General features: G+C 38.0%; 1 protein-coding gene across 3 annotated transcripts in view; it reads right to left on the bottom strand.

Moving 5' to 3' along the window:
• Positions 1 to 14,252, bottom strand: part of MINDY3 (MINDY lysine 48 deubiquitinase 3) — a 94,815-nt gene extending 80,563 nt beyond the window's left edge. For 2 of the 3 annotated variants that reach the window (XM_060006299.1, XM_060006298.1), the window contains exons 1-2: positions 13,954 to 14,252; positions 2,495 to 2,574 (exon numbers count right to left, since the gene is read on the bottom strand). In XM_060006299.1, coding sequence (XP_059862282.1) covers positions 2,495 to 2,574; positions 13,954 to 14,047 — 174 coding nt within the window. In that variant the 5' untranslated portion in view covers positions 14,048 to 14,252. The remainder of the gene's footprint in view (positions 1 to 2,494; positions 2,575 to 13,953) is intronic. The other variant, XM_060006300.1, reaches the window with a different exon arrangement.
• Positions 14,253 to 18,646: the final 4,394 nt, after the last annotated feature.

Raw genomic sequence — 18,646 nt, forward strand, 5'->3', positions numbered from 1 at the left:
GTTTAAACTACATTACTGTGCATTACGTTGTTTGCAATTTTTTTATACTATAAAATATATAATATATATATAAATATATGTTTTATATATATATAAATATATATAAAATATATCTGGACTTGCTCTAAAAAAAGCTTCTTCTTGAATACAACCTTTTCCATATTAAGGATTATTTCTTTAGGAAAGATCCACAGAAGTACAATTATTCTCATCAAAGAATCTGCATTATCATGGTTCCAATTATAACGTAAAATTCCTTCTCTAGGTCAAAGTACCAATTTGTACTACATAGAGGTATCTGAGTATGCCAGCATCACCCTACCCTTAAATGCACTGCCAATTATTTCATAAAGATTAGAAAGAGTAAGCATAGAATCTAGTTAAAGTTTTATTTGTACTTTCTTGGATTCCTAGCGAGGTTGGACATCTCGATTCCTTGGTTGTCCAGCATCATACCACCTGTCATGACTGCATACACTTGCCCGTTCCACCTCTGAAGTTTTAGTGTTTTTCTAACCAATTTGTAGTTCTCTGTATAAGAAAGACACTGATTTATTGCTAATATTACCTCACATTTTTTTCTGAGCCTGGAACTCATCTTTTATCTTAGTTGGTAATGCATTATTTTCAGCTTTCTGTGCTTATTATATCAAGAATAAACTTGGTATATGCTACAAATGACCTAAATTCAGTTTTCCCCCTCAAATTATCAACCAGTCCTATCAGTGACACTTAGTAAACATTTTATTTCACCACTGATTTATATTCCTTCTTATCATGGTATGTGATTAATTCTTGGTAAATTATTATATGTAATGTGGTCTACTACTGTATTATCTATCGGGTTCCACAATATGCCTATTCTTCTAGCAAAAGTGTCATGTTCTAGTTTATATAGTTTAAAAAAGTTTTAATATCTGGACTCGCACATTTCCCTTCATCACTCTTAGTAATTTAGTTTTGACTTTTACATTGAAATATTAATATAAACAAAATTCTTCTATGAATGAAAACATTTATATGACTATGAAGCTAAATTACTACCTCAAAGATACATCACGGTTTTGAACATTACAATTAACCCTTGTTACATAGCAACCCCCCTTGTAAAAATAACTACCATTTTGGAATATACTAAATTTTATAAACATGAAACTGCTGTGGTTTACTTTGATTTAACTGTATTCAAAGACTTGAAATAAAGACCCTAAGGGTATTATTATTATGGTCCAAGAGGGTCTATGTTAATATAATCTAACATGCATATGAACAGGACAAGTAATCTTCAAATTCAGGTAAGATTCCTACTAGCAACCAAAATCTGTCTCAATTACTCAAAATAACAGCCTCATAACTAATTTATAGTTAAATTTTATTCTTTATACTCTGTAATCCCCAGGTAAAGCTCAAACATTCAAGTTTTTCTTAAATTTTTTTTGTAAATCTACTAATGAAAAAAAACGTATCAACTTTACTCTTCAAAGAAATAAAACAACGACCTACAAAGGATATATTTTAGAATGAACCATAAAGGAAAACTTCTTTTCTCCTTCAGAAAATACATTTTAAATTTAATAATGTAAGTGTATGGAGTATAAGGTTTGAGAGACAAATTTACTTTGCAGCTAACAGTTCAGGAATGCATTCTTTATGCCCAATGAATAATAAATACCACATTAAATATGTATTTTCAAAATGTGCTGATTAAAACAAACAATAAATTCAAGCTTCTTTTATAACAGTTCTAAAGTTACACTCCTGTTCAGACATTGTAAATATTATAGCAAACTGAAAATTCAATTCTCCATTTTAATAACGTAATGGTTTATAGCAAATCAGCCTCTGAATTTCAAACAATGCAACACAAAAAGATTCAAAATCAAATACATACATTGAGATTCACTCTACCTTTTGCCCAAAGAAAAAACCTTTTTTTTATTTTGAGGATTCTGTTTGAAATTCGTTGCTACTAATTTTATTTTAAAGACCAAAGCTAGAGCCTAAAACAGTATATACTGTCAACTTTTAAAATTTGATAAAGTTTTAGGCCATGAAAATATTAATGCATCTTCAACTTTTTAGAAAAACCTTTTTTAAAGATAGAACAAATGTAAATAGTACCACTGCTACGGTGTCACTATCTTTGGCATAAAATGTTATTACTCAACAGATCACTGTATAAGAAAGATGCCATAAAAAAAAAAAAAAAAGAAAGATGCCATGATCATTAACTCCAAATTTTCTGAAAGTCAGAGAACACCTACTATGTTTTCTTGAAAATAAAGAGAGCCAAATGGCTATTGCTGTGTAACCTACTCATGTTCTGAAATCATTTTTATTTTGGATATTTAAAGCAATTGACAAGAACAAAAGTTAAGAGGTAACTGATCATGCCTCATGATTACAGAGTACAGGTATTAGAAAACAGAAAGTAAAGCATGAAACGTTTGAACACGTCCCTCTAAGGAGTTGGTAAAGTAGCAGTCTATGTTACCTGAACGGGTGCAATAACAGCACAGGGGCCACCTTCAAACTGTTCTAATGCAGATCCCTCTGATTCACTAAACACAAACCCTAAAAATGAAAGCAAGTAGCAAAGATTAAAAATGTAATTCAAGTAGTAGCTAAAAGAATTTTTAATGTACTTTGCTTTGAGAAAGATCACTTATCACAACAGCAAAATATCCTCAAGTCAGTCAAGTGCAGTGGTTCTTAACCTTTTGGAGGATAAAGGAGCTCTTTGAAAAAAAGATATGGAACCTAGGCTCCCTGCCAAATGCACATAAACACACACACACACACACACAATTTTGCATCCAGGGACCCCACTAAGTGGACCAGAGAGATAAAGTGTGGCCTTCAGTAAAAGGACACTAAATCTGATTTTTAAATAATTTACTGAAAGGAAGACTTGACAGTCTACATACTGAATTTAAACAGATATTTTAGGACCCTTTTCAGAAAGTATCTTTTTTAGTTTCAATCTTTGAGTCACATTCTCTAAGCTAAAAATTAAAGAACATCATACACAGTGCATGTGGCCATATTGGTTCTATCTTAATTTAAACACTACCCAACTAGCACTGACTGAGTATCTAGTACAAGTTCCTGCAGAGAGCACCGGCACACTGCAGAGAGCTTGGGGCCGGAAGTCAGGAGAAGTGAGTTACTATCTGTATAAGCTTCAGGAAATCATTTCACCTCCCTAGGCCTCATACTTAGCTTTAAAATGATCACTTCCAATTCCAACATGCTAGGAATGTGTGAAATTTCACTAATGGTCATAATTCTTACATTTATTTAACAAACATTTAATGACCCTGAGATACTATACCAAGCATCTACGATATATAAATGACGTGAACGACAAAGTCCCTAGTCTGGAGAAGCCAACAGTCCAGGTGAAGACAGACATCTGAACAAATAATTACTAAGATGAAGGGATAAACGAATGTTATAAGAGAAGTAGGAAGTGTTGAGGATACACAAAGTAGTGACTTGATCTGAGTCAAGTCATGCCAGCTAACTTTAAGGCTGACCTTGAACAGAAATTTATCAGAGAGGCAAGGGCGGCAGAATGACTTTCAGGTAAAGAAAATACCTTTATTAAAGGAAAGAGGTTTCGTAAGAGCAGGACAAGTTTATGGATCAGAGGGAACATTAATGCAGCCAAAGGGCAGTATGGAGGCACACGGGAGAGATGGGAAAGGGGAGGAGGGAGAGCTGACAGGATGTTAATACTGGGAAGGGCCACACCATGACAAGTACTAATTAAAGGAGTAATACAATCATACTGGTATTTTTTTCTTTTTTAAAGGACCAGAATGGGGAAGAGGCCGTTTCAACACACCTATACAGTGCCAAACTAATAAAAGAAACTTAAGTGTGGAGGGAAGACACTATATCCAAACAGTATTTCTAAGGTAAAAATTAATATTTGATGAATATGTGCAAGTGGGGAAAGGCTTGGGACATAAGAAATTAGAACTGACTGACGTTTCTAGCTTGAGACACTAGATAGCAGGACAGATAAGAAACAGTATGAAGCTTCCCATTCCATCCCACCTCCTCTCTCTTTACCCTTCAATCTCTCTTTCAAACAGTATTTAAATGTATCTCACATATTTAAAAACAAAAAAAAATTCTCTTCAAGATTCTACCAAAAGGTCCTTGGTATTTACCCAAAGGAGTTGAAAACTTATGTCCACACACAAAAACGTGCACACATTGTTTACTGCACCTTTATTCCTAATTGCCAAAACTTGCAAGCAGCCAAGATGTCCTTCAGTAGGTGAATGGATAAATAGTACATATTATTCAGCATTTAAAAAATATTAGCTTGCAAGTTGTGAAAAGACATGGAGGAACCTTAATTACATATTACTAAGTGAAAGAAACCAATCTGAAAAGGCTACATACCATATGATTCTAACCATATGACAGTCTGAAAAAGGCAAAACTATGCAGACAGTAAAAAGATCGGTGGCTGCCAAGAGGAGGGGAGTGGGTGAAGGGTTGAACAGACAAGGCACAGAGGATTTTTAGGGCAGTGAAAATACTCTGATCTTATGATGATGGATACATTCCATTACACATTTGTCTCGACCCACAGGATGTGCCACACCAAGAATGAAAACTGTGGACTTTGGGTGATATCAGTCCACGCAGGTTCAACACTGTAATAACCAACGTACTACTCTGGTGGGGGACACTGACAGTGGGGTGGGGGGCTGTGCATGTTGAGGGAGCAGGAGGTATGTGGGAAATCTCTGTATCTTGCCCACAGTTTTGCTGTGAACCTAAGATTGTTCTAAAAAGTAAAGTCTTAATTTAAAAAATCATTTGACCATAGAAACAACCACCACCACCTTCCACCCAAAACTCCACACACCACTCTCTCAAAGCCCACCTAATTGTCTACATGCACTGTCTCAATTTCCTTACCTCCTCATTTACCCAACCCACAATAATTTGGTTTTCAACCTGTGACTGCACCAAACTCATTCTCACCAAATTCATCAATGACCAGACAGGCTATTTCTCAAGTCTTTCTTATTTCAGATGAATCTCCCAGAGAATCATCTGAAATGCTGACCACTGACTTCTGAAAATCTTTTGGCCCTTGGCTCTAGTGGTACATCTTGTTCCAAATTTTCCTTTTCTGTTTCTTCTCAGTATGAGCGGTGATCAATTCCTTCTAAATGCTAATGTTCCTCAGGTCTTGGCTTTAGAATCTTTTTTCTTTGCATTCTCCCTGTGTAACTCATCTACTCACAAGGTTTCCGTTATGGGTGATAATCCCAATAGAGCTCAGATGAGAACTCCAGACACAGACAGAATCCAAATTCCTCAACATGGTCTTGCATGGTCCGGCTTCTGCCTATACCTCCTCCCTCATCCTTTGCCACTCTCCTTCTTTAGGCTCTAGGCATGCTGAACTTCTTCCAGGCCCTCAAATGTCCATTTTCTCTCTGGTTTCTTATACTTTGAACATGTTGTTCCCTCCGCATGAAACACTTGCTAACACTTTCTCTGAAAAAATCGAACTTATCTTTAAGGCTTCACCTTAAGGTAAGGTCCTCTTGGTTCAAGGACCCAAAACATATCTCTACCCCATTTCTAGTCCACCTTCAGGTTCAAACCACCATCATCTTTCACTTAGAACACTGTTAAGAGTTTCCAACCAGGTCCCCCCATTCTGCCCACATTCCCACTCCCACCCCACCCCTTATTTATTCACCATAGTTACCAGAGAAATATTTTAGAAACAGACATCAGGTTTTGTCACAGCCTGCAATGGCTTCTCATTGCAATTGCAATAAAACTCCTTTTCATGGCCTAAGAGACACTGTACGATCTATCAACCCCACCTTCCCTCAGTTCACTCTTACCTTCATCATCTACAGTGATCTTAGGCCCTCAGAACATCCCAAGGTCTTTACCTGGGGTCTTGATGCTTGCTGTTCCCTCTGCACGAAATGCTCTTTTTCCTTCTCTTGTCAAATAGCTGAATCCTTCTCATCCTTAAAGACCCAGTTTAGGTATTAACTCCTCAGAGAGATATTCCCTGATAGGCCTATCTAAGTAGATCTTTCCCACCATCCCTCAGCACAACCAGTACTTATCACCATCTGTAATTATATGATTGTTCACTTGTTTATTGTTTGTCTTGCCTTACAAGTATCTTGCCTGCTCTATTAACTGTTTTCCTAGTATGTTATACAGTTAATAATAAATGCTTGCTGAAGTTTTCGGAGTGGAGATAATGGGGATGTTTGTTTCTAAATTCAGTCTCTAAAATGTGAAACAACAATTTGGTTGGGGAAACATGGGTCTGGAGCCCAGGGCAGGGTTTAGGATTAGAGATAGCAAGTTGAATCACCTTAAACATGGCAGTTAAAGTGAATGAAAACATGTAGAACACAGATAATGAAGCCGGTTAACATTAAAAAAAAAAAAAGTGAGCAGACACTGAAGCAGCAAAGGAGATTGACAAAGACTTGAAAGGTAAGAGAAAAAACACACTGAGGTCCTAGAAGGGAAAAATCAGCAGTCACCTGTTACAAATGCCGAGTGGAATAAAAACATTAAATGAAAATACTGGATTAAGCATGTCACTGGGAATACTAAAAAAAGAAATTTAGAATGCTGGGAAGAGCAGCCAAATTTTAAAGGGCTGAGGCGTGATTCAGAATACAAGGAGAAAGAGAAAAGGCAAACTATTTGTTAAACAAGTGAAGGGGAAAAGGATGATGGCTTGAAGGGTAGTTGGATAAAGCATTATTATTTTACAGAGGGAAGGGCATGAGTTTAAAAGAAGGAAAAGAGTGATTAAATGGGAAAGAGAGAGTTTAAGGACTCCAAGTCCTGAAAGAACTGAGACAGTGCGGTGTGGTGGTGGTGGTCGTGGACTGAATAAAGATAGGTTCTCAAGGTGTGGCCTACAGACCCCGGGAAGTTCCTGAGACCCTTTAGGGGACCTGCTAGAGGTGAAAATCATTTTTATTATAATACTAACATATTTGCCCTTTTCACTGTGTTGATATTCACAGCGATGGTACAAAATGAACAGCAGGTTACATTACTGGTGCCTTAGCCCACATTAAGTGACATTAAGCTGTACCAGCAGTCACTGTACTAGGAAACACCACAATATGCTCTCAAACACACAAAAAAGCCAATTTAACTTTAAAAAGCCCTTACTAATGCTAATCTTATTAAATCTTGACTTTGAATACAATGTACTTTAAAAAAATAGTCTGTGTGACAAAATGGGAACTACCCATAAAGCACCTCTGCTACATACCTTGAGCGATGATTGACAGATTCTCAAAGCACATGTGTAATTTTTTTGAACTGTGAGCTGAGCTAACAGCTTTTCTGTGGAATGCTGTTTTTACTTTGAAGAGCTACTAACAAATTATGATTATTTAGACTTTTTCTCAGAAGTGAATGAAGTGAGCCTGATACTTCAAGGAAAATAACTTGACAGTATTTCTGCCAGTGATAAAACCTCAAGCTTTCAAGTAACAACTAAACTTCTGGAAAACTCACGTCCAGCACTGTAGCTTGACAGCTTCTCAATACTCAGAGATTTTTCTGACAAGATCAGAAATAATGTGACTTTTGATATGGTATAACTATATGTGTTAACATTTAGAAGATCTGCATAAACCAGCAGACCGATAACTTCCAAATGACCAATGCACGCTGTTACAAATTAACGCATGGGTAAAAGATCCAGTCAAAGTACAAGACAAACCAATGAATTTCAATTTAACAGAGGACGAAAAGTTCACTGATGTGGCTTCAGATTCTGTATTTCAAGTAACTGCTAAGAAACTACCACTTGTTGAGTTTTGGTGTAGTATCAAAGAAGAATATCCACAATTATCTGAAAAGACTATTACAAGACTCCTATATTACCAACTGCATATCTGTGTGAAGCTGGATTTTCCGCAGATACTTCAACCAAAACAACATATATTGTAACATATTGAAACAACATATTGTAACAGATTGTTAAGACAGAACGGAGAAGCAAGTGGGAGAATCCACCTGTCTTCCTATGAGCTAGACACTGAAGAGATTTTTTAAAATGTAAAATAATGCCACAGGCCTCATTATTTTTTTTTATTTTTCATATTGAAGCCTGTAATAGTTTTTAAGAATGTAACAGGGCCCTGAGTTTAACAAACTTGAGAAACAGGAAATCTTAGCAGGCTTCCAAGTTAGACATGCAGGCAAAGAGGAAGGGAAGAGATGCTGCTGCTGGCGAGTGGGGGGCATGAGGGCATAGAAAATTGAGGAGAATGTTAATTCCAAAACACATAAGAAAAGCAGACAGGATAAAGAACTAAGAGAAATACTGAGGGCTCAGCTAAGGTTTAATTCCTACATGTGTATTGATGCTGACCACAATTTTCCCCAGCAACACACACCACCACCTTGGGAGAAACAGAATAGAGGATAAGAAAAATGCAGGATAAGAAATAGGTATGGTGGATGGGGCAAATTTAATAAGGACAAATGAGAACTGAGGGTGCTGGTTATCACAGCAAGACAATCAAATCTGAGAGCCAATCTAGAAACAAGAGGTGAAGCCAAGGGGCCTCTGCTCTTCGTCTACCTCTTCTACTGGGAAGAAAGGGTCATTGGTGTTGGGCCTAAGTGCAGAGGTGAAACTAGGCTCTTTCAAACTTCCAGCGTTATGTGATAAACAGGTCTCAGTAATGGATTCTTGCCTTCCTTAAAATGACTAATAATGTAACTCAATTTTCAAGATCCATGGGTGGGGCTTTTAGATGGAAATGCATTCTGATAGGTTGCTTTTGTACTTTAGAGATAAAAACCCCAGGGAGAGAATTCTAGGCACATCTGCTTTATGCCAAATTCCGTTTAATTACAGTATATATACTTGAGTGTGTTATTTGATAATGAACAAAGGCTCTTAGAGCTTAAAAATGAAATAAAGTTAGACAAATGGCAATTATTCTATCCTAAAACAGGATAATGCTAAGTAGGCACCCTCTTTTATAATAAGGTTTCACTTGAGTTTGAATTTTTTAGGATACAGAGTTATTTTTCTTGTCAAGTGTTCTCATATTCATCTTATTTCCTAGTTTTAAGAGGAATTAACTTATCACAAAATGGCTGTCTTCCTAATTAGATCTGAAATAGGCCATCTAAAGCATCTGATCTTAAATATACGATTTTGTATCACATTCCACAGCACTACAGACATAGAAGTCTTTCTCAGTTCTACAGCTCATAACTAATTTAAACCTGAGTCATGAACCTCTTTGCAATTTCCCAGTCTTTTATTTTCATATGACTGACTTAAATTATTCAAACCAGTTTGACAACTACTGCCTCTATAGTTCTAGCCTTCCATGTTAACAAAAGGCCACAGAAAGACTTCACTTGTCACTATATGTCAGATAATACTGGTTGAGTGGAATCTGAACTGAGCCTTAGTTTCCTCATCTACAAAAGGAGGATAACTATTGATACATTTATCTTTTGCTACCTCTTGGGGTTGCTGTAAGATTTTCAAAACCTGTAAAGCCTAATACAGACGTAAGGTATTATGATAGATGCGTTGAGCTGAAAAACACATTATGTACTCAAAAGTACCAAGAAATTAACTTTGTCACATAAGCTTCCAAATTGTGAGTTTAAAAAAAATTGGTTTTTAGGTGACATATGATGTAGGTAGGTGGGAGAAAGTAAAACCTATATTTGAAATAAAAGGATTCCATCAACAACAAAATCTCTGAAATGATATGACCCACAATATTAATTTACCTTCACTTTGGAAGACAAATTAACGATACTGGCGTATCATTTTAGTACTTTGGTAAAATGTTAAATCACATGATAATAGACATCATACTTTTGGACTTTAATCCAAATGCTTTAACTCCTGCATACAATTTATGCTTATATTTTAACTGATCCCTCACTTTTCCAAAGTTACTTAGAATCTTTTTTTTCCATATTACATAACAAAAATTGTCCTATACCGGAAAGTCCAAAACTCTAATTTCAATCCACTACAGCTCCCTCCCCATCTCCACCCCAAAACACCACTGACCTGCTATAAACTGACAAATTGAGCTTCTCTTCTAGCTAATCTTTAGGTGAAACAACGAAGTAACTTAAAACTTGAAGGAAGGGGGCCAAGAAAAGGAAGAAATGGGTTCTCAGAGTTTATAATTTAGACCAGGGTTGGCCTGTTTTTTAAATGCAGTTTTGGAACACAGCCACGCCCTTATCATCCAGGGCTGCTTGTGCTGCAATGGCAGAGATGAGACAGAGACCATAGAGGCACTGGCCCTTTAAAGAAAACATTTGCCAAACACTGGCTAGACAATCAGTACTGAAAAGAAAACAAATTCTCAATAAGTCAAAATGTTTGCCTTTGTAATAAGATTAACACTTAACTTTTGTTAGATCTAGATGACTCTTATTTTGCTTCTGCTGGGATGATGTCAATGTGACCATTTCCTACTATCCTGGTCTAAGCCACGGTCTTTTACCCTTGGATTACTGCAACTGTCTCTCATTTGGTCTTGCTGTCTCACTCAATACACTACTGTCTATCCTCAAACTTAGCAGTCAGATCAGCCCTTTAAAAACCTGTCCTGTCGTGTCTCTCCTCTGCTCCAAACCTTCCAATGACCTCTCATCTCATTTAGAAGAAAAACCAAAGTTCTTACAACGGCCTATAAAATCTTAGTGATTTGGGCCATATTATTTCTTACACCATCTTTATCACTGTCCCGTTCCCTCATTCCCTCTCCAGCCAAACTAACCTCCTTCCTGTTCCTTGAACAAAAAGCCAGACGTATTCTGCATAAGTCATTAAGTCTTTTACGATGGCCATCCTCACTGCCTGGAACACTCTTCAGATACCTGCATGACTAACTCAGTTACTTCAATAGTCTGCTCAAATCTCACCTTAAAATGAGGCCCGTCCAGGCTACTTCACCCTGTAATTCCTTATTTCTCTCCCTTCTAGTATATATGCTTAACTTATGCTATATTATGTTTATCATTTGTCTTCCCTCCCACCCTATCAAGTCTAGGTCTGGAACACTGGTCAGTTTGTGGGAGAAGGGAAAGAACGATAAATGTGCTTACAAATAAGGAGGTAGAAAATATACGCTTTTCTTTAAAAAGTATTATAGGCAATTGAGCAGGAGGGAAGCAGGCAGGAGTAGGGAGTAAATTTCCAAGTTAAAAAACAAAACAACTTCAAAGCTTTAAATAATGTGACTTATTGCCTTTAAACTAAAAACTGTTAAAAAAAAAAAAAACCAAAACCAAAACCCTATTTTTTTCTTCTCTTAAGAAAAAGTATTTGCAGAAGAGAATGATCTAAAACTGTCAAATGAATTTTAAACAAACAAAAAAATATTATGTGCCACTCTTGCACTTACTACTTTAACCTATTATCTAAAACTGCCGTTGCATTAAAAGAGAAAAACAAACAAACAAAAATCCCAACTGCTGCAGCTGTTTAACATATCAAAGGAATTTAACACGACCAATTAACATGACCATTTAACATGACCAATCAGTAAATGGAATATCCCTGGACACAGTTCTATGTCTCTTTACCCCAAACACCTCACACCTATAACTTGCTTCCAAAAGACTAATGAGATTACAGCTGTCAATTCAAAGCACAGATAGATGATGAAATAAAGACAAAGCTGATGTCACAGTACGAACGCAGTAAGGCAAGCGCACCAAAGCAGTGTCCTGTGCCCGTTCCCACAATCCCAAGTCATGGCCACAGCAATCGTCAGCAATGGTCTCTGCCTCCTCTAAGAATGGATAAATGAATACAAAGTTAACACAGCAAGATCGATGACAACATCCCTCTGAGTCAGAGGTGACAACTTAAAAGTACATATTTGGTTGCCTTAAAAATCATGATCACTTTAAGACCTTGAAGAATTACACGGCCACAATATAACCGCACTCTCTGTAGAGCAATAATCCTTTATTTTGAAATGGTATTGATTGAACAAATCTTGTAAAGGAACTTCTGTATGACTACAAGGTGGCAGAGCATTCTCATATGTCATTACGAAGTTCTCTTTTAGTGATTATCCATCAAATTAACAATAACTTCTTGCAACTGTCAGGGCATGGCCAGAGAGCGATCTTCGGCTTGGTTTGCAATTAAACACTTTTTAAATCAAGCTACCCTTTTCTGAGCATTTACTCCATGTCTTATATTGTGCTAAGTGCCTAAACGAATTCACCTGCCTTTAATCCTCACAACAACCCTGTAAGATTGGCACTACTATTATCTGCACTCTACAGAGAAGGAAACTGAGGCTTAAGTAAGCTAAAAACCTTGAACCTAGAACCCAAGTATGCCTATTCCAAAGCCTGTTCTTGACCATTATTAGAACTGCCTCTCTGAATTCTCCTTGCCTCTGCATCACAGTACTAAAATAAATGAGGCTGAATATCACCTTATTCTGTGTTGTATTACTAATTAGTTAACAGGAAGGAAAACTTTTCTCAATCCTTCACAGTCTTGCGTACTTTAGGGCTGTTCACTATTAGGATAAGTAAGACAAACTGGAAAATAAATTTTAAAATCTGCAAATGTGGATGTCCAACATTTCAGAAAATATTAGTTAAGCGACATAATTAAATCTGTAAAAAAAAAAAAAAGCCAAACTAATTACATGCCTGGTTGAGCCACACAAAGGAAAACAACAAAGGCAGCTGAACTAGGAAATGGGAGAGTTGGAATTCGTTCCCAGTTCTATCAATTTGTGCATCTTTGGCCTGGTCATTTAACCCTTCACAACTCATTTTTCTCATCTTCAGAACAAGAGTAATGAACTAAATAACCTACCTGGCTGTAATATATTACGATTCTAATTTTACCAGCTTTTACCAGTATCTGGGAGGAAGGAAGGGATTACTTAAACCCTGAACTTTTGTTACTAAATACACATTACGAAGTAAGGACTTAGATTTACTATGCTAAACTTCCCCCAAACCCTCTGAGAATCGGTATTTTCTAAATAAATATTTTAATAACAAAATGTTTTAGTAATAGTACTAACTAGCTATTATTTGTGTGCTTGGGATGTTTTACATACGTCCATTACTCATCCTCCTGACTCCAAACACTATGCTCTTAACCTCAACCTCACCATTGTCCCTTTTAAGTCACCTGAAAGTAATATGCTCGTTGTGTTTTAATACTGAAACTTACGAGTTAGGGATGATCACTAATAAATATAAATAGATGGTGTTTTTTCATTTCACAATTACTCGCAGTATTAACAAAACTTCTTATATAACTCAAAAGCCTGTCTGGGTAATTAGATCGGCCCAGGAAGTCCTATGGACCATATTCCTTTGAACTGGAACAGATCCCACACCACCTCAAAACCGGGGACACTTCGGGTCAAGGGAACAAACACTCTGCAGCCGCAACATTACATTTCTGCACCGAGTACCACGCCTAACCCCGCCTAACTGAAATACAAGCAACACAATCGCTTTCTGGAATTAACCACTGCGACTTTCACGTGGACTTCCCTCTCTCCAAAATGAGACCAAACGACCAGACTCGTTAGCGGGTAAAGATCCAGGCGGCCGGAGCCCTGCTGGAGGAACGGACGCCGGGGCACAGGGCACACCTTCAGTGTCACCCGCTGCAGCCCGGCAGCCGCCCCCTCCTCCTCTCCAACCCAAAGGCAGCCCAGGGAGTGGCAGGGGCGCCTCCGGTCTTTGGCGGCCCGCTGGCACCGTTCCCCTACTTAGCCTCTAACCCTCAAGGCAGGGAGGGCTTTTCTAGAAGTCCCGTTTCTGGGCTGAGCAGGGGAACCGGGACACGCGAGCGGCGTCACGGCTCGACTCTCGCGGGGCTAAAGGGAGCGGCGGCCGGAAGCCAGAGTCCAGCCAGGGTACCTTGCGTCCAGCGGCAGAAGATGGTGTCAGAGAGACCGGGGCTGCTCTTGGCGCCCCACACCAGCTCCATCAGCTCTTTAGTCAGTTCGGACATGATGGGGTACCGGCGAGCGGGTCTTGGCTTTCCGGACTCCTGCCCCGGCACATGGGGAAGGGGCGGCTTCGGAGACCGACGTGGCGGGACGGCAGCGGCAAACAAGCTGGAAGGTTAGACGCAAGGAAGGCAACAGGAGAGAGACCTACTTGCAGGGACCGAGCCTGTCAAGCCCCCTCGGAGCCGCAGAGAGGAGTTTCCCGCACCGGAAGTACTGGGGCCACTTCCGGCTTCTCTTTCACTACCGCCCCCAAGGCCGGAGGGCCAGGCGGCGCCTCCCCGGAAGCGGAAGTGGGGGGGCGGTGTTGGGAAGAGCCGAGGGCGGCTTGGCGAGTACCTGGCAATTTCTGAGCTCAGTCCCAGGGCCCGGTGGTGCGATGGCGTCTTTTGTGTTGGGAGAAGCATCGCGTCCCGTGGGCGCTGGCACATTCCTACACCTGGAGTACCCCCTTCCTGTCCGCGCTGCTTTGGCCTTAGCTGGGGTGTCTGAGGCCCAAGCCCTAGGGCCCAGAAACATGGCCTATACCTTAAAATGTGTAATATTAATTCTGCCAAACCAGAGCTTTGAGACGATGGTTGAATCTCCGGGAGGAAACATCTGTGTCTGTGTCGAGGAGCCGCCAATAAATTGAAGGCTGTCAGCCTCTTGCTCAGTCATATAAAGTCAAACCAACTATTAACAGAACCGAAAAATGTCGCGTAATGGGCACTGGAAATGCCTCTCCCAGGTGTCTAACGCAGAATTACAAAGCTACTTAGAGGAAAACAGATTCAAAGCGGCCTGTTTGTAAATGGTAGTGCAATTTCATCTACAGCTTTCTAGACTGTAGGGTGTGTGGGCTAAAGACCAGGTTATAAATCATTGACAAGCATTCAGTTAAATTTAGTTTGGGTGAAAACTTCTCTGTGCTGCTTCAAAAGAAGGGAATTTATTCTGGCTGAGCTTTGAATTTACAACGAAAAGGCAAACTCTGATGGGTTTCTTTCAGGTAGCAAGTAAGAGGGTGTGCTAATTTATACTTTATTTCCGACTTAGGCAACCCTTGCTGTAGTTAAAAGGAACTGTTCAAAGTGCCTGAACCATACCCATAGCCTTCCTCCTAATTGTTATTCCCTTCGGAATATCCTTTATCTTACTATTTTTTCAAACCAAATCTCACCCATTCTTCAGGACGTAGTATAAGTTGGCACTTTGTAGTAAAGCTTTCTCCAGTTATTAAAACCTAAAGGAAAAATTGTAGCTTCTGAAATTTCATTCTACCTTATCTATAACTTGCTTATATTTGCAAAGAATTATTTACTCTTCTCATGCGGTATATGTTTATGGAAGCCAAGGAGCTGTCTTATTCATGGCACCTGATACAGAGCCTTGAATATACCTGGGTCTCAGTACCTGTTAGATGACAGAATGAAACTTGTCTTTATTGGAACTTAAGAATTCACTATCTTTCAGTAAGTGAGGGAACCAGGGGAAGTACCATTGACTGGTCCAATTAAATATTTAATATTTGCATGGGTGATTTACAATTTGCATAATTATTTCACTTCCTGAAAGACAGAGAAGGGTCAATGTTGATAGATCCTGTAAGTGGCAGAACTCTTAAGTTGAGGTGTTTGCCACATTTGGTTTCCTTCCATTAATATACAGATAGTAGTTATAGATTTGACTGTCCATAGATAGAAAGAAAAAGCTATACTTTCAAAAGATTTTTGAAAATGAATTATTTCTTGATCTGTGATTTTTCTTAGTTTCGGGCTATGGGGAAGCTGGCAAAATCTTGGGTAGACATTGATATGTATGTTCTTTCCACCTTTAGATTGTAGTCTTTATTTGCAGTGTTCTGCATTTTTTAATTAGCAGGACATATTTTTAAGTAGGAATATTTGATTAATGTTAAATTATTTATGTTCCTTATTCATTACTTACTGCATTTAAATCGTGAACTTGCTTAAATTAGAGTAAAAATGCAAATTAATCGCCTTTTAAAATGTTCTTATTCAGTAATTACCTAGAAAAATAAAAATTGCAAACAGTCAAGTTTGTTGCATATATTTCTGGTACAGGACAATAAAGCCTTTTTCTTTTTTTATAATGACTTGAAAATTATGTAAATTTCCTTCGGAGTATTTATCTTACTCCATACTTTAGCATACTATTATTTTTTTTCCTTAGGACCATCTATGGTTTTGATTAAATTGATGTGTCTCATTAAGATGCACATAGGTTGCATAAAAGATCTTTAATCCTAAAACAGAGTTTCCTGTTCACACATTAAGTTTTATTTGTGGTATTTCTCTTTCTTTCAAATTCAAGTCAGGGCACTTCCATAAAACTGGGCTTAGATTTCCATAATAATTAATTCTCTTTAGCCATCTTTACTACTTCACAGAAGCAGTATTAATTACTCATTATCAAACACTAACTCTGTGCTTAATTATCTTTTTGTCTTTCCCCAAATTTGCCTGTCAACTAAAAGCAAAACAGCTTCATTACCAGGTTCTTAGCAAGTATCATGAAAAGAACAATTCTCTAACTAGAAGCCCTTGACTCCTAATTTAGTGTATTTGCACTACCACTTATTTAGGAGAAATCAATCTTTCAAAAAACCTGCCCTTCAATAAGATTAATAAGTTCTAGGCAGGTTGCTAAGACAATCCCCTACTCATTTATTAATAAAACTATTTAATTTATATGCCCTATGTCTTCCAATAACAGTGTAAATCTATCAAGCAAATGAAACTCTTTCCTTTGCATGACCCTAACCTCATCTCAGCAGGATAATTTTCCTATCAAGCATACCAAGTTCCTTTTAAACCCACCATTTTCATACTCAAGTATAACACAGTGTGTCATTTCCCAAAGCATTGCCTACGAACATTAATACCTGGTGGAAAAGGGGTTCTATCATTAAATGCGGGGTTAAATAAAGTTAAACAAGAGATGGGATTATATTCAGGGTTAAAAGACACCTAAGTGTCCATTATCGGATGAATGGATAAAGAAGATGTGGCACATATATACAATGGAATATTACCAGCCATAAAAAGAAACGAAATTGAGCTATTTGTAATGAGGTGGATAGACCTAGAGTCTGTCCTACAGAGTGAAGTAAGTCAGAAAGAGAAAGACAAATACCGTATGCTAACACATATATATGGAATTTAAGAAAAAAAAATGTCCTGAAGAACCTAGGGGTAAGACAGGAATAAAGACACAGACCTACTAGAGAATGGACTTGAGGATATGGGGAGGGGGAAGGGTAAGCTGTGACAAAGCGAGAGAGCGGCATGGACATATATACAGTACCAAACGTAAGGTAGATAGCTAGTGGGAAGCAGCCGCATAGCACAGGGAGATCAGCTCGGTGCTTTGTGACCGCCTGGAGGGGTGGGATAGGGAGGGTGGGAGGGAGGGAGACGCAAGAGGGAAGAGATATGGGAACATATGTATATGTATAACTGATTCACTTTGTTATAAAGCAGAAACTAACCATTGTAAAGCAATTATACTCCAATTAAAAAAAAAGGACACATTTGAATCATTTTGTTCACTGAGCTTCTCATAGTTTATGTTCTGCAGAATACTGTTTGGGAATCACTGATATAATGGAATAGACTTTTGATAGGAATTAGAAAACTGAATGTTAGTTTTTATTTGGGTACTGTGACCTTGGATGAGTCACTTAACTCGCCATACTGTGCTTTCTTCATCTATAGAGAGGACTAACTGATCATCTCAATATCCCATTTACTTTAGATACTGCTCAACTTCTATGATTTAAAAAATTGGCTGTTTAGAAGTTTAAATATATGGAAGGAGTGAGAAGGAAAAGAATGTTGAGCAAGCATAAAGAGTAAACAAATAATTTAACATTATTCTTCACTAACACATAGAATAAAAGAAGTTAATTTGCCACTGATCACTTACTTGTGCTAACATTTTAACTTAAGATCCAATCCAAACTTGCGAATTAATCCAGAACCAGCTATATTAGATGAGTACATAATATATGCACACTTGGATGTGTCATAGGTGCTTCAAACTCAGTATGTGCCAAATCAAACATCTTTCCCCATAAAACCTGCTCCCCTTTCAATGTTTCATAATCAGTGAATGGTGCCATTATCCATAAAAAAGCACATTTTAAAAAACATCTTTATTGGAGTATAATTGTTTTACAGTGGTGTGTTAGTTTCTGCTATATAACAAAGTGAATCAGCTATACATATACATATATCTCCATATCCTCTCCCTCTTGCGACTCCCTCCCACCCTCCCTATCCCACCCCTCTAGGTGGTCACAAAGCACCGAGCTGATCTCCCCGTGCGATGCAGCAAAAGCACATTTTTTAATGGTACCAATAAATAACTTCTTTGAGCCTCAGTTGCCACATATATAAAATAAGCTTATTAATAAGAATTACATTGTACAGTGATTATGGGATTTAACAGAGTACGTAAAAGATATATGCACGATGAAAAATCCTATTCTTATATTAGCTATATTAATGGTTTGAACAAGGAAGCATCGGAGGAAAGGTGGAAGATGAATTATTCCTGCATTTGAGCTGGAGAAGGCGTCAGAGAAGTTTGAACTG

The sequence above is a fragment of the Delphinus delphis genome, chromosome 2 (assembly GCF_949987515.2).
Source record: "Delphinus delphis chromosome 2, mDelDel1.2, whole genome shotgun sequence".
NCBI classification, from domain to species: domain Eukaryota; kingdom Metazoa; phylum Chordata; class Mammalia; order Artiodactyla; family Delphinidae; genus Delphinus; species Delphinus delphis.